Here is a 25,983-nt window from a genome sequence, read left to right as displayed (position 1 = left end):
ACAGTAATACATGTGATGAACTCTGATAAAGGTGACTAAGCTATAAATGCTTATTACTTAAGATTTTATCTTGTTTCTTGGTTCCAAAGAAGAAGAAAAAAATCACCCTGTTTTTACTGACTTTTTTAGCAACCATTTCAAGGATGCAGTTTTCCTCCAAGTAAACACTACCCTCTGTTGGCCTCCCTTGACTAAACATGTTGTGCGTAAAGTTTTTTTTTTTTTTTTTTTTGCATAACCTGCCATTGGATAAGCACTCATACATGTTCACTTCTACAACAAAAGCAATTGCCTCCAGAAAATGTTCTTATTAATTTCTTGTTGATATTAGAGGGACATATTCTAAAATTAAGTGCTAAACGTACATAGCTTTTGCTGTTAGCTCACTGCATTTTTTTTAAATACCCATGTCTGACCAAAACTTTACTTTTTTCCATTATATCTATTTTACTATTAAATGTTGATAGGACTGATCACCGTTGCTGACTGTCTGCATTTACCCTCATATGGTCGTGACCGCGCGCCTGAAATTCAAGCGTGGCGAAGACTGCCGTGAACGCGCATAGCAGGCTTGACGTCACTGAAGCGCCCTGGCTCTCTAGAGCCGCTGGTATTGCTGGCAAAAGATGGGAAAATTAGATAGACATCTATCGAGGAATTAAAAGAAAATGACCGGTTTTGCACCCGATTTCCATTCGACAAAGGATTCAATATTGACGGCAGTTTGACCTCCACCGGACAACGAGAAGGTAGTTTGTTTGGAGAGATTTCATCACTGGCTATTGTGTTAGCGAGAAAAAAATAGAGGTTCTGCTTGACCACATAAATTGGATGGACTAGCCACCATATGTTAAACGAGCTAACGTTACACGTCTGTGCTTTTGATATTTTGCCACTTTCCTTGATAATTACAAGATGTACAGCTAGATAGGCGAGCATTTGAATGAATAAAAGCGTAGCTTAAATGAGCAGCCCTTCAATGGAGGAGGAGGAAAAATGGATATGGTTTGGGTGTCTCCAAAGCAAAGCCTGTATGTTAACGTTAAGATTGTGCAAAAAAGGCTCTAACGTTGGATTAACAAGATAGATTTAGTCGCGACCGCACTGATCACATCAGACATCTAGCTATTTTGACAGACGATTATCTTTATGCATATTCAATTTTACAAGCAGGGAGGAGATTTTTTCTTTGCAGTGTCCACCATGGACAATCCCATTTTCCTTCCCTTGCTAGTTTTAATCCATAGCGTCAGCAACCTTGGAAAAATGCTTCAAAGATTCATAATTGAGGACATATTCGTTATATAAGAACCAAATTACAGGTCTTAATCCAAACTACCACATTTGTAACGTTAACATGTAACGGTAGAAATGTCAGCCTACTGTTAGCTGGTATGTTAGCTGCTAGCAAGGCCACGCAGACTGCCAGCTAGCGTTAAATGCCTGTGGTGGAAATTTAGTTGCAAAAATAAAACTGAGCACAAAATCAGAGAGCGGTCACAGATTTTCTCATACACGAAAGCTTTTCAGGACTGCTTGAAGTCTACGCATGTAACATTAATTAGAAAACTTAAGGGTAAAAGACTGTCCGGTGAGACTGAAATGGCTATATATTGTCAACAGATTCTTGTATTAACTTAAGCCTTAGTTAAGGCTTATTCATTAAAGGGGTTCCCAAACATTTCCACGTCAGTGACCCCAAATATATAGGCTTTAGACCACGGATCCCACTTGCTGAGAATTTGTACTAAGGAACCCCATCTTAGAACATTTCTGTTGTTAGATGTGACTTTATACACAGTTACATAACTGTCCACACTGTGGGAAGGTAACGTTGAGGACAGTGAAACCTATGAACAGAATAGCCATCCTTATACATTCTCTCCTGTTAACTTCTAAGCAGTGCACTAAAAATGAAATTGAACTATTCCTCATTTTGCTGGGGATCACCTGGAACCCCTTCAGACCAGACCCCCTGTTGCAAACCACTGCCTGGTTTGTCCAGGCATTCATCCTGATTCAGTAGGCTTTCAATTTCACCTGCAGTTGTCTTATCCACGGATAAGAGGCACTTTATCTGTGCTACCACTAAGCATGCAGACTGCATTTCTTATGGAACTTTGTGTTTTCTTTGCAGATTGGTGTCATATGTTTGGAAGACTGGATGTGGCGGCTCTAGTTTTAAAGAGGAAGGTCCGTCATTCCTGCCTGTCACTGAATGTGGAGAGCGAGAGAACTCTAATTTATCATGAACGTTGTGCTCGCTGACTCCAATTGAAACAGGATTGCCATCACATATTCACCGAACTGGTGATAGTCACAACCACTAAATCAGCGAGAATATATTCAAACGCTTGAAATCTTCAGTTTTGCTGTCGGCTCCATTCTTCTATTTAGCAGAAGATGTACGGGAGCGCCCGCTCTGTTGGCAGAGGGGATGCCAACCACAGTGGAGGGAGAGATGCAGGTGGTAGCAGTAATCAGGGATCTGGCCGCTCCCCTCGCCTGCCCCGCTCTCCTCGGATGGGACACCGCCGCACCAACAGCACCGGAGGCAGTGGAGGCGGCCCCGGAGGACCGGGGGGCAAGACCCTTTCTATGGAGAACATCCAGTCTCTCAACGCGGCGTATGCCACCTCGGGACCAATGTACCTGAGCGACAACGAGGTTGCCATGGCAACTGACCACATTCCCAAAAGTGGCGGGACGGTGACGACCATGGGGAGACAGAGGGTGACATATGGGTCAAGGGGCAGCAACAGCGGCGTCGTGGCAGCCAGCACGCCCAACATTGCCACCTCAGTGCCTGCCAACGCTGTGCTGCCCGGGGGCATGATGGCAGGCGACGCTCTGGCTTTTGGGGACCACCACATGGCCTCCACTGTGCCCCACTCTCTGAGGCAGGCCAGGGACAACACCATACTGGACCTGCAGGCTCAGCTCAAAGAGGTATTTTGCTCAGCATTTACTGCCAGTTCACAGGTTTGCTTTTCATGGATGTGGCATTTTTGGTGAAGAGGTTGACATGTTGGGTTTGACAGACAGCATGTGTTTGTGTGCCGCTTTCCTTATCCTGCTCTCTCAGGTTCTGCGTGAGAATGAGTTGTTGAGGCGAGAAGTGGAGGTGAAGGAGAGCAAGCTCAGCTCCTCCATGAATTCCATCAAGACCTTCTGGAGCCCCGAGCTGAAAAAGGAGCGAGCTCTTCGGAAAGACGAGGTTTCTAAGATCACTGTGTGGAAGGAGCAGTATCGTGTGATTCAAGATGAAACACAGGTGAGTGTTGCCTAATTCACATTTTTCAAAGTTTAGGCCGTCATAGTGCTTAGTAGACATATTTAGTATGGCAAACTGTTGTTTAATGATTGGCTGAGTAAATAATTGTCTCTGAACTCCTCAAAATTCCTGTTTCTGATCTTTTACACACATTTTATTCAATTTTGATAACTATCATCTATCAGCAAGGATCAAACATATTTGGATTGAAAATGCGAGTTCAAAAAAAATGTAAGTACAAGTGTATTTCTCTTCCTCTCTCTGCATAGGTTAGAGGCAGCTTTAGGAACATCTAGTTAATCCTCTTATATGCAGCTATATGCTCACGCTTAATAGATCAAAGAGGGTGTAAGTTTAATGGCTGCATTAGCATCTCTATATGTTTTAGAAATTGCTGGATGTAGCGAACAGGATAAAAATGTGGATAGGGTGCAAATCTAAAAGCTGGGTATGTGTGTAGCACGATAACCACTTCAGAGAATAAGAAACCAACTCCAGAAGGTTGTCAGGGGGATCAGTGATGTAGTGACAGCACTTTTCATTTAAAAAGGAAGGATTTTAGTTTATGTGCCTGAAAGAACATTTAGCCTTGTTTTATCTCTTTGGTTCATTGTATGTGTTGGTGGCATGTAATGCAGCATATTGGAGTTAAATGATTAATCAGATTGATGGGCATTTGTATTAAATGTCATACATTCCTCTTTAAAGGAAATTTATACCAAAACTGAAAACTCGCTTCCAAAAACACTTTTCTTATTTTTCTTCTGGGATGAGTATTTAACATCAAGCTAATGAGAACAGCCTAGGTTTAGATGGAAAGAAGAGTCTGGCTTATGGAATATAAGAGATGGAGGTGTGAGTGTGCCGTCTCATTCACTTATAAGATTTTACCAAGTTCTTCTTTCATACCAGCTGCTTTAAACGGGTATGAAAATGCTCGGCTTCAGTCTTTCACACTCTCACCTCCATTCCCTAGTTCTGCTTCTGCCTCTCCCATACTCTCACCCTATCAATCCCCCTCCGTTCTCTTCCCTTTTTCTGCTTTCCATGATTCTCTCTCCCTGGCCTCCAGATCCTTAGTGTAGAGATGCTGGATTTGCGTTGAGCCTAATTCCCTGTTAGGCACTGTATGTGTATGTGTGTGTATATGTGCATGTATGCACATGCAAGAACATGCCTACCTCTCCAGGTTTAACATTTAAATGTATTTAATAAGAATAATTGAGAATAAAAGTTCTATTTTTAAATCCACAATATGTTGTGGAAATAGTGCAAATTTAGTTTGATTATTGAAGAAAAATAATGTGTCCTTCGCTGTGAATCTTAAGTGTTTTCTGTTTGCATCCTGCCAGAGGTCTAATCCATTAATGACTATAGTGGAGTGGATGGGCAGATCTGTATAATTTGCTGTTTTCACTCCTGCTGAGTCACACAATCACACTGTGGACTAATTCCCAGTAATGCTCCACTAGCGCAAGGCTAATCAGTGGGGGCTGTAATTTAAAGATGTCTGCTTTCATATGTTGGCCTCCTCCGCCCACGCATGCACACATGCAAGTGCAAGCACGGACACACACACAAACACACATAGGCATCTGGCTAATTACCTCTTCTGTTAAACTGAATGCCCTCATGGAGCGAGGATCCAGTTGACTGTGTATACGTCTGCGCTTGTATGTTTACATGCATGCTTCTGGGTCTCTTTCTATGTATTCTGTCATGTCGTCATTTTGATGTATGACTCTGTGCTTGCTATACTGATATGTGCGCTGGCCACATCATTCTCAAAATCCCTACTATAAGACGTTTATCCCCTTCATCCTCTGTGATAAGTGACTGCTATTACCTAGCCTCTAAATGCGCCTCGCTGTGAAATGGCTGTCATCTTCCTTTTCCCAGTAAAACAGGACAGACACTCGGCTAATTACCATCAGTTGTTGCTTACTAAACGTTCCTTGCCACACTGCTAAAATATCCCATTCATCATGTCATGCTGTGAAATGCTAATGATGTTTCATCAAGTAATATGATAGTGGATGTGAGTGAAGCAGACATGAGATTATAAGGAAAAGAGAGGGAGAATTAAAGATGGAGAACATTTGTACCTCTGTCTGTTTATGTTTGGCTTTTTTTATAGTTTGTCCAGTCTGTGGATGTATCTGTACCAGGACATTGGTTCTGTGTGCGCAGTGTGTTATGTGTTGTGACTTACCGCAAGCTTATCTGTTTGGATCAGTATAGTTAGTGCATCGCATCTCTCTCTATGCTCTCCTTGCTCTGAAACGCCTGACTGTTGTCTCTCCTCAGGCAGAGAGCGAGAACATAGGGGGGAGGGAAGGAGAAGGTGTGTGTGTATGTGTATATGTTGGGGGGGGGGGGGGGTGATCGGTGCAGTCACAGCAGTGAGTCAGCCTTAGTCACAGGGTGGAGGGGGTGATGGAAAGGGAGGGTTAGTGAGAGGAGAGGTGAGAGTATTGGAGGGAAGAGATAGGGCGAACGAGCAAAGTAGGTGGATAGTGTGCGAAACCGGAGAAAGAGAGGAGAGAATGAGGAAGGAAGGGAAGGAAGGGGGCTGGAGGAGGAGGATAGCAAGAAACGGAGGCAGACACTGACTTCTCTCTTTGTTCTGTTGTCTGAAAAGGCTCACAGCTGGTTCAGACCAGAGAGTGTAATACAGCATTGTGTTTCTGTCTCACAGCAGCTCTGCAGAGTGCCCGTGGCTTCAAATGCCACAAACAATGCAATACTATACTGGGCTGATTGTGTTTCACCACTTGTATTTCTCCGGGCACGAAATGTAAGACCGTCCACAAGGCCCGGCCACGACGAGTGCACCTTTCACGGCATCACTAAATTTTCGGTCATGATCACCGGCTGACTTTAGCAGCTGTAACACAATATTCTGCCAGGAGCCATTCCCATGAAGAGGGATGGTTGATTTGCCTATGATTTTACTGGGGTTGATGAATACATTCCCATCACTCCACCTTCCCCTATATATATCCTTTGGCAACAAAAGTTAGCAAACAGACAAATGAATAGATGAAGTTTATGGTCAGTGCAATGCACATGCTTCTTTTTTCCCTGTCCCTAGCACCTCCAGATGACTGTGCAGGCCCTTCAGGATGAGCTGAGGATCCAGAGGGACCTGAACCAGCTGCTCCAGCAGGACCCTTCCAGCCAGGGTCGTGACCTGGCCCTGACCTCTGAACCCACAGAAGAGAACTACCGGCGGCTGCAGGGCGAGCACGAGAGGCAGGCCAAAGAGCTCTTCCTCCTGAGGAAGACCCTGGAGGAGATGGAGCTGAGGATCGACACGCAGAAGCAGACCTTGGGAGCCAGAGACGAGTCCATCAAGAAACTGCTGGAGATGCTGCAGAGCAAAGGTGGGTGTCCTGCTGAAAATAGTCATACAGATGCACTCAACCAGTAGACATGGTTTTTAGACATTTAGCCAACTATCTTATCCAGAGTGACTCACAATGAGCGAGCAGGAAGGGGTTCAGTGTCTTGCTTCAGCACACTCTGATAGGACACATAGCTATAGATGGACAGATCGACTGTTGTGGGCATTGAACCTGTGACAGGACTGTCTTTCTAGCAACTCGGCAACCTTGTTGCCCTTGCAATAGTGTTTTTATGGTAACAAAATTGTTGTAATGGTTGCTTTCCAGGACCATCTGCCAAGGCGTCAGAGGAGGACCAGGAGCGGACCAGGAGACTGGCTGATGCAGAGATGCACAGGCATCACCTTGAGAGTTTATTGGAACAGAGAGACAGAGAGATCGGTGCACTAAGAGAGGTACCGTCCAGAGAAACCATGGGAGAGATAAACGAGATGTTATAGTTGACCAGTTATTATGGTTCCCCCCTTTTATTGTCTTCCCTGAAACTGCACCAACGTTGTCTCATACCTGCCATGTTTGTTCTTCATCCCGTCTAACAGGAGCTGCACCGCCGGTACGAGGGAACCCCCGAGTCCACCAAAACCAAGGCTCTACAGACTGTCATCGACATGAAGGTGAGGATTTTGTGTAGAAAAATATTGTGTGTGGGTGTGAGAGTATGCGAGCGGTGTGTTCATGCATGTGTGCATGCGATGTGTGTTAACACCTCTCTTCATCAACCTCAGGATGCTAAAATCAATTCAATGGAACGGGGTCTGAGGGACATGGAGGAGGAGCTGCTGATGATGAAATCCAACGGACTTCTGAGCTGTGAGGAGCGTCAAGAGGAGATGAAGCAGATGGAGGTCTACCGCAGCCACACCAAGTTCATGAAGAACAAGGTCAGGGACAACATGAATTGAGTTGCCCAGCACTTGTTTGACCGAACTGCTGTAATTCTGGGCTGGATCATACTTGGAATCTTAAATTCGGATAGTGAAATTTGAGCTCTCAAAAAATAACCAGTTCTCTAGCGTTTCTGTTGGCCTAAAAATACAGTCTTGTCTTTCTTGAGTTTCATCTTCATCCCTCCTTCCTCCTCCGTCTCTTCTTTTTCAGATGGAGCAGGTGAAGCAGGACCTCTCCAGGAAGGACACTGAGATGCTTGGTCTGCAGACCAAGCTGGAGACGCTCACAAACCAGTTCTCAGACAGCAAGCAACACATCGAAGTCCTCAAAGAATCCCTCACTGCCAAGGAGCAGCGAGCTGCCATTTTACAGACAGAGGTACAGCATATACACGTTCACGCACTCTCACCCGGAGGACTTAGGAACAATATGATGTAAAGCAGTCGGAGAGGGAAGGAGGGCTTTTACACACTTGCACCTAAGAGCTGCCCAGTGCTGCCACAGTATTGTACTGTCGGCCTCTGTGCAGCTGCACTGGAGCAGTTACGGGTTCAGTGCCTTGTTTAAGGTCACTTAAATGGTATTGTTGAGGGACAGTTCACCACCTTGGTTTTAAATTAGTGAGCAGAACAGTTGTCGTAGCCTGTGGCTGTTCTCAACTGCTCCTCTCTGACCTTTCCTGGCCAGGTGGATGCCCTTCGCCTGCGCCTGGAGGAGAAGGAGACAACTCTGAATAAGAAGAGCAAGCAGATACAGGAAATGTCGGAGGAGAAGGGAACACTTAATGGGGAGATCCATGACCTCAAGGACATGCTGGAGGTTAAGGAGCGCAAAGTCAATGTGCTACAGAAGAAGGTGAGGCCAATACATTTGGACTAGGAGTCTTTTAAAAAATCTTGTGAATGTATGAAATGACTACAACGATGCATCCATCAACAAACGATGCAGTCTCCTGTGTTTGGCGTCCATTCTGCCTGACAGTGGGTTCGCTTGTGTTCTCTCTTCAGATTGAGAACCTGCAGGAGCAGCTGCGGGACAAGGAGAAGCAGATGAGCAGCCTGAAGGAGAGAGTCAAGTCTCTGCAGGCAGACACTTCCAATACTGACACTGCTCTAACCACATTGGAGGAGTCCCTCGCAGAGAAGGTGTGTGTGTATGTCTGCACACAAATTTGAGTTTGTATGTGTCTGTGTGTTCATTTGTGAGGATGCATGTGTGGGTGATTGATTGGTTATATTTGCGAGGGCAGCGTGTGTCATCGTTTCCTCTGCCTCCTCCCAGGAGCGCATCATTGAGCGTCTAAAGGAGCAGCGAGACAGAGACGACCGGGAGAAGACGGAGGAGATTGACTGTAGCAAGAAAGAACTGAAAGAGCTGAAGGAGAGACTGAGCACACTGCAGGGAGACCTGTCAGACAGGGAGGTGAGAAACGGATGCAGAAACACGGCGTCACACAAAGACAGACAGACTCTTTACCGTGATTCTATTAATACAGCGAGACCTTGCTGTCAGAAATAGACATCAGTGTTTTTTTTTCCTTAGTCACACTTTGTGATGAGTCATGGATGCCTATATTGGATCTAACAGATTTTCAATCTTCAGCCCCATGCTCTATCAGTTTGGATAACGTGGAACGAGTTTATCTGTACATATACGTGTGTGTGTGTGTGTGTGTGTGTGTGTGTGTGTGTGTGTGTGTGTGTGTGCGTGTCCAGACCTCTCTATTGGACCTTAAGGAGCATGCGTCGTCCCTGGCCTCCTCAGGACTGAAGAAGGACTCCAAGCTGAAGAGTCTGGAAATTGCCCTGGAGCAGAAGAAAGAGGAGTGCCTCAAAGTAGAGAACCAGCTCAAGAGAGTGAGATGCCACAAATTTAAAAATCAGGCAACTGCTGTGGCTTGCTCCACACAACATGATGCTACTGAATGTTCACGTTGGATGATTATGTCATAGATTGAAAATTAGTCTGCCTATTATATTTCACTTTACCTTACTGATCCCTGCCTGCTGACACTGTAGTGAGTCCAGCTGCTTGCTAACTGGTATCTTGTCCCCCGTCAGGCTCAGAACGCAGCCCTCGAGGCTCAGGCCAACACTGAGCTGGCCGAGCGCATCAGCAACCTGGAGCAGGAAGTGGCCCGCCACAAAGAGGATTCTGGGAAGGCCCAGGCTGAGGTGGACCGCCTGCTGGAGATCCTTCGAGAGATGGAGAACGAGAAGAACGACAAGGACAAGAAAATCAATGAGCTGGAGAGGTGGGCGTACACGCATGTGTGTGTGTGTGTGTTGGTGTGCAAGAGAGTGTGGGGGTGTGCATGTGTCTGTATGTGTTTATGTTTGGATGTTCAGGTGGTGGACAAAATAACAGAAACACCTAACAATATATGAATGATGCCCATCACCAGGCATCACCAGAAATAGCATCTTTTCATCATGTACAGTTTTTGTTGTGTCTGTGTCACAGAGGTTTTGATTCAGTTCTGTGGTAATTTTTCAGGCTGTGGTTTTGTGATGTTTAGCAGCTATCCTGTTATGTGTCTGTCGATGAGTCAATCCCTGTTGGTGAGCTTCGACTTGTCACCACTGTTGATGCAGTTTGTCTATATTTGGCATATATTGTCATTTCGTTTTTGAGGCTGTTGCCCTTATAATAATTTGGCAGTTTTTATCACCCATGCACCTGTAATTTGGATGCCGACTATTTTGCCCCTTTGGCCATGTTGGTTTGAAAACTAATAGAAGTGGTGAATGTGATTGTCAGACCTATTTAAAAGCTGACACATACTGCTAATTGGCATTCAGCTTAATATGACTGACCTGTGTATTATAAGTTTGACTAGTAAGTTAAAGTCAATTTTCAAGTGGTGTTTTGGTTATTTTGTCCACCCACTGTGTGTGGTGGCCTGTGTGAGCTTGTGAGACATCGGAGACAACAGAGACGCCACATAATCCTGGAGCTGATCTGTATGAGGTCTCTCCTCTTCTCTTCTCTTCTTCATATTTTCTCATCTTCCTGGTGTCTGAATCTGTTTTTCTCTTTCCTGCCTTCTTATCTTTACACTGGAAATCTCTCGCCTCACCAGTTTGGCCTCCAGGTTAGTATCTGCTCTTCCTCTCTCTCTTCCCTCCCCTGGCCTTGGCATCTTTATCTGTTTCTTCAGAATACTGCCCCTCTTGCCACATTTCTCTCCCTTTTTTCCACAAACATTTTCCACCTCTCCACCTTATGGTGAGCTACAAGCCTCTGCCTTGTCATGACATGTTTCAACTCTTTGTTCTGCCTTTTACCCCTGTTCACTCTCAATTTTCCTCTTTTGCCTCCTTATTGATCTCTCTCTTTCACCTAGTCAAGTGGGACTCTTAGCAGGCCCATGTCACCTCATGCTAAAGCAAGTCTCTAAGGCTATGGTTACACTTGTCATTTCAACGTGATAATATATTTATTTATTTGACCCGATTATAAAGGTCAGCTTTTATGAGATCATATCTCTGTATGTCCACATTTGACCTGAAAATGTCTGTTATTTGCCGTCTGTGGCTGTATTTACTTGGGATGCACTGATCGATCGGCCACAGATCATAACTAATAAACATTCATGATGATATCATGACTGTTTCAACTGCCCGATCAAAAAATAAAAAAAAGTTTCAACTGCTGGATCAGGAAACGTGTGCCGTATAAAGTATGAACCAATTTGTGGCAGTCAGCAGAACGTTAGTAGTGTAGGCATGTCGTCCCTCTGGCACTGACAGTTCAATTCTGACGCTGTTTTGACTTTCACAGCCTATGTTTGTAGATTAGAACTGTTTATTACATTGGAGAGAAGGCAGAGCCTATGCTGCCGCAATGAAAAACTGTTCATAATTTCAATCTGCCATCGGCTGACCACACTATTCAAAAATCTGCAATCTATCAGATCAATCATCAATCTATCCCCAGAAAACCTGAACGGTGCATCTCCAGTATTTACTTCAACATTTATTTGCAGAACGTAAGTTGCATTGACATGTCAAGTGGAACCATAGCCTATGATGTGTGTCTCCAACAAGAGTACACATCTAACCCTGTCCTCCTGTATCCCACGATGCCCTTGTAGGCAGATGAAGGACCAGACGAAGAAGGTGGCGTCTCTGAAGCACAAGGAGCAGGTGGAGAAGAGCAGGAACGCTCGACTCATGGAGGAGGCCAGAAAGAGGGAGGACAACATGTCCGAGAGCTCCCAACAAGTCAAGGTGAGGCGTGTGCGTGTGTGTCTCTTGAACTGTATGGACCCTACGATGGGAGTCACTTGATGTTTTTCCAGCACTGCCTTGCTCGGTGCATCTCTAACCATCTATCCTTCGACTCCTTCCATCCCCATCCCTCCTGTATCGCAGGACACTCTGCGTCTGAAGTCGGAGCGCATAGAGGAGCTGGAGGAGGCGCTGAGAGAGAGCGTTCAAATCACTGCTGAGCGAGAGATGGTGCTGGCACAGGAGGAGGCGGCCAGGTCGCTCCAGGAGAGACAGGTACACAACACCCTCCTGCCCACCCCCTACACACACACACACACACACACACACACACACACACACACACACACACACACACAAAATATTGGTCAACCCACAGGACTGCACACATGCATTATGTAAACACACAAATATACTCTTAGTAAAAATAGAAGAAAACAAGCACCTTCGTATGGAGTCTTCCTCCCTCACCTTTTTGCTGCGGTTGTATTGTTTCTCATCCTTTCTTCACTTTCCTCCTTTCCTCTGGCTTTCTCCTCTTTCTCAGTTTTTCTCAGCTTTGCTTCTCATTTTCTCTTGTTTTCTCTCTGCTACACACTGCCTCTCAGAAGCACTCACTCAAACCAATGCATGAGTCCAACCACGCCCACTTTGCGTGGTCTAAGGTATGAGTCCAGTGTGTGTCACCTCCATCAGTGATCAGCAACACTTATTTGTCAACTGTTCTTGTGTTTACCTGCTGTTTGCTTACAAAACATAACTATGCTTGCTAATCTATCGGCACTTACATCAAGCAGCCAATAAAATCGATCATTTGGTGATGAATTATTCACTCTTTTGGTCAATCAATTGCAATTAAAGTACACATTGATGCAAAATAACGGCACTCTTGTGCCCTTTAAAGTAAATGGCAGGTAAATAAAATTTAGTGCTGTAGTTTAATGGTACATTTTGCTTTGACCTGTGTCATGGCAGACCCCCAGTCCCTTCCCAACAGCCTACATGAATTCTACTGCCCCTCTTATTAGAGCAGCTAATATTGGCAACTCATCAAAAAATGTCTTTACTTGAAGAAAAGCATTATGCTTTCACTGATGGATTTAGGTCATCTATTTTTACTCTGTTCATGCTTCAATTGTTTGTGTGTGTGTGTGTGTTTGTGTGTCCAGATGGAGGAGCTGCTGGGGGCTATGGAGAAGGTGAAGCAGGAGTTGGAGTCCATGAGGGCCAAGCTGGCCTCCACCCAGCAGTCTCTGTGTGAGAAAGAGGCACACCTCACCACCCTGCGAGCTGAGCGCAGGAAACACCTGGAGGAGGTGCTGGAGATGAAGTAAGACACACACACACACACGCACACACACACACACACACACACACACACACACACACACACACACACACACACACACACACAGAGTAAGGTGGAATAGACTCTAGATTATTGATTTGCTACCTGCCTGTTCTAAAATGTCATCCAATTCTGGCCATCTCCTGTTGGCTGGATGATGGTGTGCAATGAATAATAAATGATAATTGAGCTATTTACTTGTGTGGTTAAATGCCATCTTGTTTTGTCCCCACCTCACAGGCAGGAGGCGCTGTTGGCTGCCATCAGCGAGAAGGATGCTAACATCGCCCTGCTAGAGTTGTCCTCCTCAAAGAAGAAGAAGACCCAGGATGAGGTGGCTCTGCTGAAGCGGGAGAAGGACAGACTGGTGCAACAACTCAAGCAGCAGGTGGGAGGGGCATCTTTCTCCTCTCCTTGTACTCTATCCTTGGAAGGGGCACAGGATTCAGGCATTTCAAGAGTTCAGAGAGCCTGACCATGAGTACATATGTTACACTGCATGCATCTCTCCTGCACAAATGTTCACCAGAGTGGGCAGAGCACAGGGGCAGCACGGAGCAAGTAGGGGTTCAGTGTCTAGTTTGAGGTGAATTTGGGAAAAATGCACACTGGCAATCACAGTGACTTTTCAGTAACAAAATAGTTTGTTTAATCACCAGGCAGGGTCCAAAATTACCACCAGTCAAGCGCCAAATACCGGTAAAAAGTGTTCACTCGTTCACAACGGTCACTTTAAGACAATACCATTTGAAAGCCTCAGTTATATACAGTCTTTTGTCTTTTCCTATTCTCAAACTTTGTCCCTGCTGACCACGGTACACTCTCTCCGACTGTGAGCCAATCAAATCAAAGCAAAACAATGGCTCTGTATCAAACAGGCTCCTGATTGGCTGTCTGTAATGCTGGCTCTACACTAGTACTAGCGTCTAACTTAAATTAAAACTGAATCTGTTGTCTTTTTATTGAGTGTTTCACACAGCACCTGATTCTATACACAAAACAGCATTGGAAATGGCTAGTGTGACACATTTCTCTGGAAGATGTATATTAATTATTTTGGCTAGTAAAAAATATTCTTGGCAGGTAATTTTGTTTGTTTACCAGTCCTGAGCAGGTGAGCCAAAAACCTCATTTCAGACACTGCTACCAGGCACCATGTTGTGACCGCATTCATAGGAGGAACGTTTTCCATCTCATCTTCAGATTTCTCTTTCATCGCACTCTGATTCTCTCTCCTCTCACTTCTCTCTCTTCTCCATTTTACAGAAGTTGTTTCTCTCCCTCTTTCACTTACAGACTCAGAACCGAATGAAGTTGATGGCAGACAACTATGAGGACGACCATCTGAAGACCGCTCCTGACCAGACCAATCACAAACCCTCTCCAGATCAGGTAGCTTACCTAGCCACCGATTAGCTTGGTCCATTTTTACATTTCACTGTAATAAGCTCTAAAATTTCTGTAATTTTCTCCTGTAATTGATTGGTTAATAGATCATTTCTGTGTTGTTAAGCAGGTTGTTTGCCTAATAGCCGCTTTGACTCACAGGAACTACATTCTCTTTCTGACAGATAAACTTTTTTCTTTTTGGTCTGTATACACACTAACCAAATGTTCCTTTCTAATGCTGCAATTGGCTTACCCTGTGCCTAATAGGATGATGAGGAGGGTATTTGGGCATAGCCAACTTTTTGCCCTCCCCCCCTCTCTCTCTCAGCCATTTTGTTCAGAAGGGTGAGCACGTATGAAAAGCCAGACTAATCAAACCTTTCTTCATCGCTGCTCCATGGCATGTTTACTCATCTTCCCCTCCTCCATTCATTTGTGTTTGTTTTGCTCTTGTGCCGTTCTTTCCTCCGTGTCATGTTATGCCTTTTTTTTATGTTGATTGTGGGTGTCGGGGTTGTTTTGGTGTTGTCCATTAATTCAGCCTTTCTATGAGAGCAAATCTCACCACTCATCCTGTGCTTTAGCACTGTTGAGACTTATTGCTTTTTAGTGGCTTATGGGATAGGGATCAGAGTGCATGCACAAGCTCAGAGGATGAGATGATTTTTATCCTGGCTCAGTCTCATTGCCTCACACTAGAGCATCTTAGCTTTGCACACCACCGCTCTGACGCTGATGATTAGCTCCTGACATTTGCCCTGCCATATGACCCACATGCACATTCACTCACACACAAACAGGTGTTGCATTGGATAACACCTTTAGTGGATGACCTGACATAATCACTGGTGAAACACTTGCTTAACCAGAAACTTGATTGTTGAGCTCTACATGTATAAATAACAGTCTATAAATGCACTATATCTATACACATTAATAGATGCTAATATATCTGTACAAGTTCCATCTAAATAAACAGAAACAAAACATGAAGATGTGAGATGATGATGCTGAGTTTGGTGATATGTTCAGAGGCTGTCCATGCATGCAGATGATGATTTTTTTTTTTCTCTCAAATGTTTCTGTTTTGTTGAGTTTGATGTTTGTGTTTTCATGCAAGTGAGGCCTGGTGCTTGGTTCTTTCACTGTTTTTCTGTTTATAGCATAGCCATTCCTCCATTATACCTCTAGGTCAACAATGTTTAGTCTAAAGTTAATGGGGGTTTTATTTCTTCCGCTTTTCCTTTATTTATCTTTATGTATCCCTTACCCCTCCCTCTGCTTCTAACCATCCTCTCTTCTCTCCTCTTTTTTTGCCCCACCCTGCAGATGATTCCCCCTCTTCTAGCCTTGTCCCAGAACCGCAGTAAGCTCAAGCTCTACATTGCCCACCTGACCGACCTCTGCCACGACCGTGACCCCAGCATCCTCAGCCAGCTCACGCCGCCCTCTCACTATCACCAAAGCGACCCCCCAGACTGGGAGGAGGAGCTTCAGAAGATGAGTATTGAACAGGTACTAGAGGAGCTTTCAATCGCACTATTCACTCACTTTTTCATCTCTCATCTCTATCTACTACCCAAACACAGACTCAGACACATAGTGCAGTCCCTCTGTCACAATAGCTGGGTTTTCATCCAAGTATTTTTATACAAATTAAAATGTATTGAATATGAAAGACTGAACGGAATGGCGAATTTGACAAAAGTTCCTCAATATTGCAGTAAAGTCTTTGCGCCTGCTTGAGGGGGAAACTTTTTTCTGTCTGCAAAGAAATTGTAACAGTGATGGAAATACATTTGTCCAATAAATAACGGCAAGGACCCTTTCCATTTTTTCTGGATGTGTTTTCTGACATAGCTACATACTATGTTCAGGAAGCCTATTTATTCGCTTCAAACCAGCTGATGGAAACGCACCTAAATTTGCATTTTATTGTTTGGGACAACACAAAAGTTTGTTCATGTTTCGCTTGTCAGTTGGATGGAAACTAACCCAATGCGCTGTCCCCCCCAGTTGGAGCGGGAGCTGGAGGTGTGTGAGAAGGAGAGCGGGGAGCTGCAGGAGTACGCAAACTCTGTGCTTCAGCAGATCGCCGACTACTGCCCCGATATCCTGGAGCAGGTTGTCAACGCCCTGGAGGAGTCGTGCTGACCTCTGACCTCAGACACAACTGGCCAAACCATGATCTTCAGACGACCTTCAGCTGAGCCCAGATGCCCTTCTTCAAACCTCCACATGAAGGGTGGGGCGTCATCTCGCACCCATGAGCTCTTCCTCCTCCTCTCCCTCTCATGCCCCATCAAGTGCTTTCCTGTCTCATGTGTCTCTGCATAATGTTACTTTGCCTAGACTGCTTCATTCACAGCAGGTATTTATGGCCAGATCACTTGACCCAGGCTCTGTGTTAGTCTTCTTCTACACCTTAGATTCTTCTCAAGTTAAAATGGGTTAGTTGATTCCTCATGTGAGGCAGGAAAGCACTTTCTGTCCAGGAGAACTGAGAACTCTGCATCCTGAGGAGAGCAGAGAGACGCTGAGCTCAGTGGGTGAATCGTGGAGCCATGTAGATGCTTGTTGTTTTGTTTATCTTTTTGCCAGTGTTCCCCAAGTAGTGGGTTGGTACCCAATCGCTGTTTATCGCCAGGCTTTACGTGTTAGCAGTTTGAGACCGGCTAGAGATATAGCTATTGGTGGCCGATCATCTGAACACTTGGGAAATACTGCTTTTAACCAAAAAATGGCGCATGTTCTCCAAATATTTCCTCTCACAGTTTAGCGTTGTGGATCTGTCCTTTTAGCTAGGATTAGGTTCTAGGTAAGTTCTACTGCGTGTTCTGTGGTTGGGTTATAGGCATAAGAAGAGGATCCAGGCCTCAACTTTGATACAGATCAAAGGGAAGCTTTTAGTTACACAGTATGTCCTCAAATTAGGATGAGAGAGAGAGAGAGATAAAAGCTTTTATTCTTGGTGAAGCATTGATTTTTAGATGGTTTTGCACACAACGTCCACTTGTTTGAGGTATGCAATGTTGTTTCTTTTCAGAACGTTCTAGTGGCCTTGGAGCATGCACAGAGATCAGTACTGGACCTAATGCAGGGATATTTATTCCTCTGTACTATTGGTGCTAAGGCATGATGTAAGAATTTTCGATCTGATCCACTGACCATTCAATCTCATCCAAAGTTTCTAGAGATGTTACTTAAAGCCCACCTAAACATTATTTTGTTGTTGACTGAATCACTGAAAAATGCAAGTGATGCCCCTTTCTTGTATTTTTCAAATCACTTACAAATGCAAGTGATACCTCTTTATTGTATTTTTTGAAATCTTCAGGGCTGAGGTTTTTAATTGCTATGATAGTGCATCTACATTTACAGGAAATGAAAGTCACTTTTCAGCAGATTTTGACTTTTTAGATCAGTTTGTAAATAACGCGATAATTAACACGTGCAGTGACTGAATAAAGGTAATTAAGTGGAAGATGTTGTGCATTCTTTAAAAAAATCTGAAAAGTTAAAAGCAGTGCAGTTGTCTTTTGTGTGTGTCTAATTTTGTCTTTAAGACAAAATGTGTGTGTGACAGTACTGCCATAACTTGCGGAAAGTCATGTTCTATATATATATATATATATATATATATATATATATATATATATATATATATATATATATAACACATATATATATAAAAATATGTTTACCATATGGATATGCATTGAATGTTTGCACAGAATCTTGAGGAGCAAGTTGCTCTGAACAAAATGGCCGTCAAGTTAGTGTCCTCAGCAAAAACTGAGGGAGGAAAAGTGTCAAAAAAAACAAACTTTTGTAAGTGTCAAAATAATGTGTGAACTACAAATGTTTTCAAACCGTGACTGTGTGATGGGAGAGTACTTTTCTTGCATTTATTTCTAATAGTCATTTTTATATATTTTCACCATATGGTGATGTAAATGTATTATCCTGAGATTCCAGTGTTTTGTTTTGTTTTTCCCTGTTATGTCAAGGGTTTTGTTGGTGTGTGTGTGGGGAGTGGGGTGATGTCAAAGGCAGACCATGCCTGATGGACAAAAACAAGTCTCCAACCATGGCTCTCCTGCTGTTGTTAGTGGATAATAATGTTACAGAGCATTTCATTCAACTGTGTGCAACCATATACGTCCAAGAAAACAGATGAAGCTTTCTAACACAGAACAACTTGCTATGTGTGGGTGACTTTCAATCCATTGGAGAGGATTTGGAAAGTGGGCTAGCCATCTCTGATATTGAATGTCCCCAAAACAAACCCATAAGGACATTATTACACAGTGTCATGAAGAGATTAGAAAGCGTATTAGAACTAATCAGGAAAAACAACATTTTGTGTCATGGCTTCTTCATTATGAATGCACCACTTACCTGGCTCTGGAAGACCTGAGTTGGATGCCGTCTTTTGCACTTGTCAGTCGACCCTCTTAGAGTACAGATGGCATCTTTCTCCTCTCCATCCCTTTTAATCCCTAATCTTTCACCACTCACTTCTGAGAAAGAAGGAAGCATTTTCAAAGTGTTCAGTTCCCTTACTTTAGCCTGTGTATCCTTGTCCTTGCCTTAATGTCTTGTCATCTTTTTTTTTTTTTTCAAAACTCTTCATTCAGGAACACAGAGCTGATTAAGGGGCTTCTATCAAGTTCATAGTGATAATTTTTGTTTACTTTCTTTTGCATTTGTAAAAGAAATGTACTGCCTTCTGTCTTTTCGTGTTAATAAGAATCAAACTGTGTAAAAAGAAAGCAAAACAGACATGTTTGTGAGTAATTTGGATTTTGTATGTATGTAAATAAATATATCTTATCAGCCTTGCTTCCTTGTATCTGCCTTTTTTTTTATACAAACCACATGGAAAGAGATTAAGGAGATACCACTGTGAAGTTAGCTACTGTCAATGTCAACTCAACCCAAATGCTTAAATAGTGGATTTAATCTTCAGACCTGTTTGAAAACAAGCACTGACTGTTTTCACATTTGCAGCTGTTATGAAATTGATTTTAAGTTTCTGAAAATACTTTATATTAAAGTTCTGTCCAGTTTTCAGAGTATTAGGCTTTTGTTAAGAGGAGTCAAATAGTATAAGATACTTCAAGTGTTATAAAGGGTTGATAATTGTGAGGAGGCCATTGTAATTACATACAGGATTTATTTCCACGTAACCAATGTTTATCAAGTGTACATACTTCCTCCACTTGGAATGTGAGTTATGTGGAATTGACATTTTACATGAATTAAAGGGGTACGGCTGCCCATTTCATAATTATTTGTATTTGTTAGAATTATATTTATTGATCGCCAAAGGGAAATTCCTTTTTGCTCTTTTTGTCAGGAGCTGGTAGGGATTCAGTGACTTGCTCAAGGACACTTCAGCAGGGAGGATTCTTGCAGACAAGTGGGCTTTAAAACCCTTTTCCTCACAAGGCTTCTGAGCTGTGAATTCCCTTCAGCTGCAAAATTTGGTGAAACTACTCACTCATATGACCTTATATGCTGTGAAGTCATCCAGAAAAAAATAAAGGTCCATCTTAATTACAAGCAGTTTACTCTAGCTTTCCTAAATTCTTTATGAGATTCACTGTTAGATATTTAACGGAAGCCCTGCAGACATACTAAAGTTAGGAAAACCAAACAAACACAACTGCCATTCCAGCCATCTTGTGGAGCATATTCTGGAGAAAATTATTCAAGTCGTATTCCTAAACAAACTTGACTATCATACAAAGCTGACATTTTACTCCAAACTTTACAGATGTGTCACTCTGGAATCTGAGTGACACATCTGTAAAGTTTAGTTTACTGAAAAGTTTCAAGACTTTCATATTCATCTCCTCTACAACTTCCCTGCTATTCCCTGAACTGCAAATCATGAAGCTTTTAAGATTCGTTGCACTTGTTGCTTACAAATACTGAAAATAAAACAAAAGACAAAATTGAAACATATTTGCCATCTTTATTCATAAATATCACTACTGTATGAATATAAAACAATCTTAAATTACTGCTTTTTTAAACAAATACTCCGACACTATCCTTGGAAGCTCCTCAGGAGAAAAATGACTGGTGTACAGTATAAGATATTGCATATAGCCTTGGCAGCTGTTGATTACGACGCCTTGCTGTAGTCATGTTGACATTGACAGATAGAGTAGCATACTGGAAAATCTGATATATGGTATTTCCTCAGGAATATGAAACAACTATACATAGGTAAAGAAAGACAAACGAGTGATCCACCCACTTCAATTTGAAGTACAATTTTGTCAACAACAGTCATTCAATACAAAAAATATTGGTTACATAAGAAAAATACATCAGCCAAAAAAAAAACATTTTCTATCAAAACTTCAATCCAAGGTACTCCAGCCTTTTTGTTAAGAGTTAAAATGATTAGATATTATTTTGCAACAAGATTTTCTGAAGTATCAAAACCTCCATCGGTTAATGAGTCAGAAAAATATGCAATGTCATTTAAGATTCCAAGGTTGTAGGCACTCCTGTGTCTTGGATGGGTGAGGTAGCTAGCTAATAAGAACTTTACATAGGCCGAGATGAAACAACGTAGAGAGCACAAGAATGAAACCGTATCAAAATAAAGAGTGGAATAACGTGGTGGAGGTGAACACTCAGGCCTACAATACTCCAGTGATTAAGGTTGACTCCCTCTCCTAGTTTTTAGTCACAGTATAGTAGGTACAGGTAAGAATGGATACAGGCAGTCCCTCTCAGTAGACAAGTGAGCGTTAAAACAATGATGACACATGAAACACACACTTGAAAAGAGAGCTTTCACCTCATTCTCTCACTCTCAGTCATCTGCCATAGTCCCAGGTTTAACACTTTAAGGCACGGGAGCTGTGTTATCCTCTCCAGACCCCTCTTGGTGATCTTAGTACAACCGTACAGATCAATCCCCGTCAACTGTGTCAGGTGATCGGCAATCAGCTCCAACCCTTTGTCCGTGATCCGCACACACTGTCCAATGTTCAGAGTCTTCAGTTCATGCATCTGGCGCACCATCCTATTAATGCCATCATCACTGATATGGCAGGAACACAGAGAGAGGGACTTGAGCTGATACAATCCCTGGGCAATGTACGCCAGGCTCTGGTCGCCGATCTTATCACAGAAGGACACGTCGAGTCCAGACAGCTGGAGGGACCCCATGGCTAGATGCATTATCCCTGTGTCGCTGATGTTATCACAGGATCGCAGGTTCAGGCTGCACAAGTGGGTCATATGGGACAGGTGGATCATACCTGCGTCTGAAATCCCCCCGCAGAAGCTGAGGTTGAGCACTTTGAGCTTGTTTAGGCCCTTTGAGACATGTTTGAGGGACAGGTCAGTCAGCTTCTGGCAATCCTGCAGGGTCAACTTCTCCAGAGACAAGCAGCCCTCTGCAGCACTCCGGGTCATGCCAGACAGGTGACCGATGCCCACATCAGACACATGCCTGCAGCTGCGCAGGTTAAGGCTCTTGAGTCTGTGCAAGCCCCAGGCAATGAGCAACAGGCCCGTGTTAGTGATATTGCTGCATCCTCCCAGTTCAAGCACCTCCAGGTTTTTTAGATACTGAGCAATCCTGCCCAGGCTAGAGTCAGTGATCTGTTTGCAAAGGCTAAGGTTCAGCACCCGCAAGGATGGGATGTCCTGCACAAAGGCATGTCCAAGTCCGTTGTCTGTGAGGTTGAAGCATCCACATAGGTTAAGGCTTTCAATGTGTGGCATCCCTTGTATCACGTAGCTCAGACTTCGCCTCAGGCTAAGAATCTGAACTTTTTTAATTCCCCTGGTCTGGAGACTAGGGAACAGGGACGGGTTAGCTCTCCGGAGATGCAGTTTGGCTTCCACCCCCCTCCATACAGACTTGTGGTAGGACGCGTCTCTCCAGGCCGCGCACACTTGGGCCACTCTTCCTTTGTCTTTAACATCAAGATAACTGAAAATAATGGCCAGAATCTCCGGGAAAAGGCATGATATGTGTGTCTCCATTTCAAACATGGTTGCAGACCGAGTGGCCTCAGTCGTAAAGGTAGTTTGTGAGCGACGATATTGTCGTGGTTAGCTTGTCGAAACTGTCCTGCCGAGGTTGGTGGCTGGCTCGGCAACGTTAGCTAATGTTAGCTAGCATACAAACAAGCTAACTAGCTAGCTAGCTTAGCTAGTTAGCTATGGGGGTAACGTTACAAAAATCCACCCATCCCATTGCAACGTAGCTTACCATTGAGCTTTGATGAACTGAGGCTATAAAATGACTATTAACGACAAAAGTCTTACGCTGCTAACGTTGGCGCCGATACAGGAAACTCCGAATACTCCGAAGGCAGGCGCAATATTTAGCTAGCAAGCTAGCTAACTAGGCTAACGCCGTTACGCTAGAAAACGTAACTAAACTTGTGAGCTTCAAAAGCCGAACAAAATCGTCCAAGCCGCCGGGAGCAACTGTCTCTTATCACGCCAAGTAATTACAAAGCGGGTCCATGGACTTGTTCCATTTGTCGCATCTTCCCCTTGTTCTTTCCAACAAAGTTATGTTTAGCTAGCGCTTGGTTATGAAGGTAACTACCAGGTTCCACGGCATTTTCAGCAGCGTCTGTGCATCCTGGATCCCGAGCTCAGCGCTTCTCCCGCAACTGAACAAACCAGCGCTCTGCCCGCCTATCATTCAGCTTTGTTTAGCTACTAACTAGCGACCCCTAGTGGACATGGCACTTGTAATTTTCTTTTTAATTATTTAAGTAATAATAATACATTTTTCAAAACGCAGCTACAAATTGCTGTACAAAGGAGTAAATAAAAAATAAAATAAAAGCAAAAATCAACATAAGCAAAGCAAGAAACATGGAAGTAAAGCAGGTCAATTAATAAGGACAACAACAATTAATAAAAGGTCATCACACTAAAGCATAAAGTTTTAAAAGATGGAGTTTTAAAAGATCTTACTCTGATGACAAAGACCTGATCACCTCTTGTTTTTAATCTAGACTTTGGAGCAGCCATGAGACCCAAGGCATCATCCAAACCCATCTGTGCCTCTCTCAGTTCAAAATATTTAGCATAATTTTTCTGTGGGCTCCTGCAGCACATGTGCTGTGAGATAAGGGCATTTCTTTTATACATTTCCATTATTTTACATTTCTGTTCTCTTGCCATTCCATTTCCTTAAAGGTGGCATCAAACATAGCCTAGTATTTATCTTATTTAACCTCAGTCCTAAAATGACATCCAAAACAATAAAATTCAACAACAGGATTCAAATTGTGAGTTTTGTCTGTAATCCCAGAAACTGAATTAAACCGAGTTAGCATGGTGTTTAAATTCAACAGCCGTCCAAATGATTGAACCCTTCACACCTTTCAGAGGTTAGAAAGGCCTTTGAATGGCTGTTAACATGCAAGGTACTGATACTGATCTGATGCCGCAGACAGTTTGCTCACGGGGGAGCACAGTAGGAAGAGAGAAAAAAAAGAAAAACCTATGCTTGGAAGTGGAGCCAGAGAAACCCTTTCAAATGGATTTCACAAAAATACTTCTAGCATTTTGGCTTTCTAGCCTCCAAATACTGATTTTAAATTCATGGCCCAAGTAAAACAACACAAGTAAATCTAAAAGAAATGATTTTAATATGAAACCCAGATCCAGTATTTTCAAGCAAGCCTATTGCTGAAGCTACAGGAACAAAAAATATAACACTGTGTCCTGTGCTTCCTCTTCTTTATCTTTATAGGCTTCATAGGCTACTTGCTACATGATTTTTCATGACATTGTAATTCATGCTGGATAAAAGTGTCAACTAAATGATAAAAATGTAAGAATGTAATATGTAATTTGGAAGGGGTGAAAATTTGCATTGTTAGGAAGTATTTGAATCTGTGGAGACTTTAATGGTGGCTGCAAGACTCCTACATTTCACTGGGATTGTGCAGCACCCCTGCTTCCCAACTCTGGATGTGTAAAACTGAATGAGGGTGTGTTTTTCTCCTAAACGGTCATTTTCCACATAGGAAATAAAGGTTGAAAAGAAATCTCTGTTTTCCTAACCACATCTTGTAAACCTAATTGTTACCAGTTGCTCATAACTGTTAATGAAAGCCTTGAAAAGATCAACAAAGAAAGTGTTTGCTTTTGTTTGACTCTAACATCAATCCAGATGATACTCGCTCTCTGAACACAGTATTCTCACTTTTCTACCCACTTATTATGAAACCAACCAGTAATTTCTTCATCTTCTACTCTCCCAAAGAATATTTTTACTAGCTGTCTGGGTAATGTGCTCCCTGCTGGCGTCTTGTGCACCGAAATCTCAGATCATTTTCCAGTTTTCCATTTTACGATTTTTTGACTGCCAGAGTCAGACAAGAGGGAATGAAAAGATTTTGGAGGTGCTGCATGATAATGTCACATGGGGAAAGTGTTTACAGTTTCAGTGGTGTGGAATTAGCATAGCACTCATTTCTAGCTTCACTTAACAGCTTAAATGTTTTTTACAAATGCACACACACACACACACACACACACACACACACACACACACACACACAAAAACAACTAATGGATACTGAAAACTTGGGTTTACCCCAGGCCTTCAGAAAGTTTACTTTCCTTTGAATTCACAAGTTTATTCCTATAACACCAGACCCTCTAACAACCTGCACCTTCCCAGATCCCGGATGACTTACTGTCAGTTCTGTGTAACACAGTTTATACAGACAGGACCATGACTGTGAAGTAATTACACTCCCAGAGCCAATGAATCTGCTTCTTTCAAAAAATTTCAAACATAGACTTAGGATCTGTCTCATGATCCAAAGTGCCTGATGTTTTCTCCTTTTCTCCTTCTTGCACACACACACACGCGCGCACACACACACACACACACACACACACACACACACACACAGTGTGTGTGTGTGTGTCTCAGAATTATACTCAGAATTCTGACTTTAATCTCAGAATTCTGATTCTTCTGCAGTTAAATAATTTAATTGAAAGAGATTTTGAAGAGAGATTTTGTTTTTATTGTTTTGAGGTCAGATGCTTTTGTAAGACCCTTGGGCTTTAATAACTGCCCAAATTAGTAGTTTTTTTCCAATATTGTTTTTTATCAATGTATTTTATTAGTGTACTTTGTTTTTCACAGCATACATAAAGAACCCAAAGGCTTTCCCCCTTGAACAAAATCAGTCTAATACGGTTGTTTTCAACCAAGGTAAGCCTTGAGAAGTGTTAAAGAAATTCAGACAAAATGTTAAATTGACTTGATTAAAATGTACCAAAAATATCTATCAATCACATATATTTTCTGTTACACCTTGTCCAGTGAATCCCAGTCCAATGAATCCCATTTTCTACTCCTAATATGATGAGGCCATACTATCCTTATGAGATGACTTTTGAATTTTGAAAAGGTGATCA

General features: G+C 43.0%; 2 protein-coding genes across 2 annotated transcripts; one reads left to right on the top strand and one right to left on the bottom strand.

Moving 5' to 3' along the window:
* The first annotated feature begins 620 nt into the window (after positions 1-620).
* LOC139922312 (ELKS/Rab6-interacting/CAST family member 1-like) lies at positions 621-18,188 on the top strand. The gene is made up of 20 exons (XM_071912835.2): positions 621-749; positions 2,138-2,949; positions 3,086-3,274; positions 6,369-6,660; positions 6,949-7,076; positions 7,221-7,295; positions 7,407-7,562; positions 7,780-7,947; positions 8,257-8,424; positions 8,577-8,714; positions 8,851-8,991; positions 9,285-9,425; positions 9,630-9,823; positions 11,666-11,801; positions 11,946-12,077; positions 12,971-13,131; positions 13,390-13,537; positions 14,446-14,541; positions 15,868-16,053; positions 16,555-18,188. Exons 2-20 carry the CDS (start codon positions 2,404-2,406, stop codon positions 16,690-16,692), a joined length of 3,333 nt encoding a protein of 1,110 aa, XP_071768936.1. The 5' UTR covers positions 621-749; positions 2,138-2,403; the 3' UTR covers positions 16,693-18,188.
* Positions 18,189-20,501: 2,313 nt separating this feature from the next.
* LOC139924775 (F-box/LRR-repeat protein 14-like) lies at positions 20,502-23,157 on the bottom strand. The gene has a single exon (XM_071915962.2). The coding sequence runs from the start codon at positions 22,567-22,569 to the stop codon at positions 21,358-21,360; it is 1,212 nt and encodes a 403-aa protein (XP_071772063.1). The 5' UTR covers positions 22,570-23,157; the 3' UTR covers positions 20,502-21,357.
* Positions 23,158-25,983: the final 2,826 nt, after the last annotated feature.

Source organism: Centroberyx gerrardi, chromosome 4, assembly GCF_048128805.1.
Source record: "Centroberyx gerrardi isolate f3 chromosome 4, fCenGer3.hap1.cur.20231027, whole genome shotgun sequence".
Classification (NCBI taxonomy): domain Eukaryota; kingdom Metazoa; phylum Chordata; class Actinopteri; order Beryciformes; family Berycidae; genus Centroberyx; species Centroberyx gerrardi.
This window is presented reverse-complemented; position numbering and strand designations above follow the sequence as displayed.

Excerpts from the sequence above, each read along its gene's own strand:
- LOC139922312 (XM_071912835.2), top strand. The coding sequence starts at position 2,404 with ATGTACGGGAGCGCCCGCTCTGTTGGCAGAGGGGATGCCAACCACAGT. Across the intron at positions 7,948-8,256 it reads CTGCCATTTTACAGACAGAG|GTGGATGCCCTTCGCCTGCG; the intron begins GTACAGCATATA and ends TTTCCTGGCCAG. Across the intron at positions 9,426-9,629 it reads TAGAGAACCAGCTCAAGAGA|GCTCAGAACGCAGCCCTCGA; the intron begins GTGAGATGCCAC and ends GTCCCCCGTCAG.
- LOC139924775 (XM_071915962.2), bottom strand. The coding sequence starts at position 22,569 with ATGTTTGAAATGGAGACACACATATCATGCCTTTTCCCGGAGATTCTG.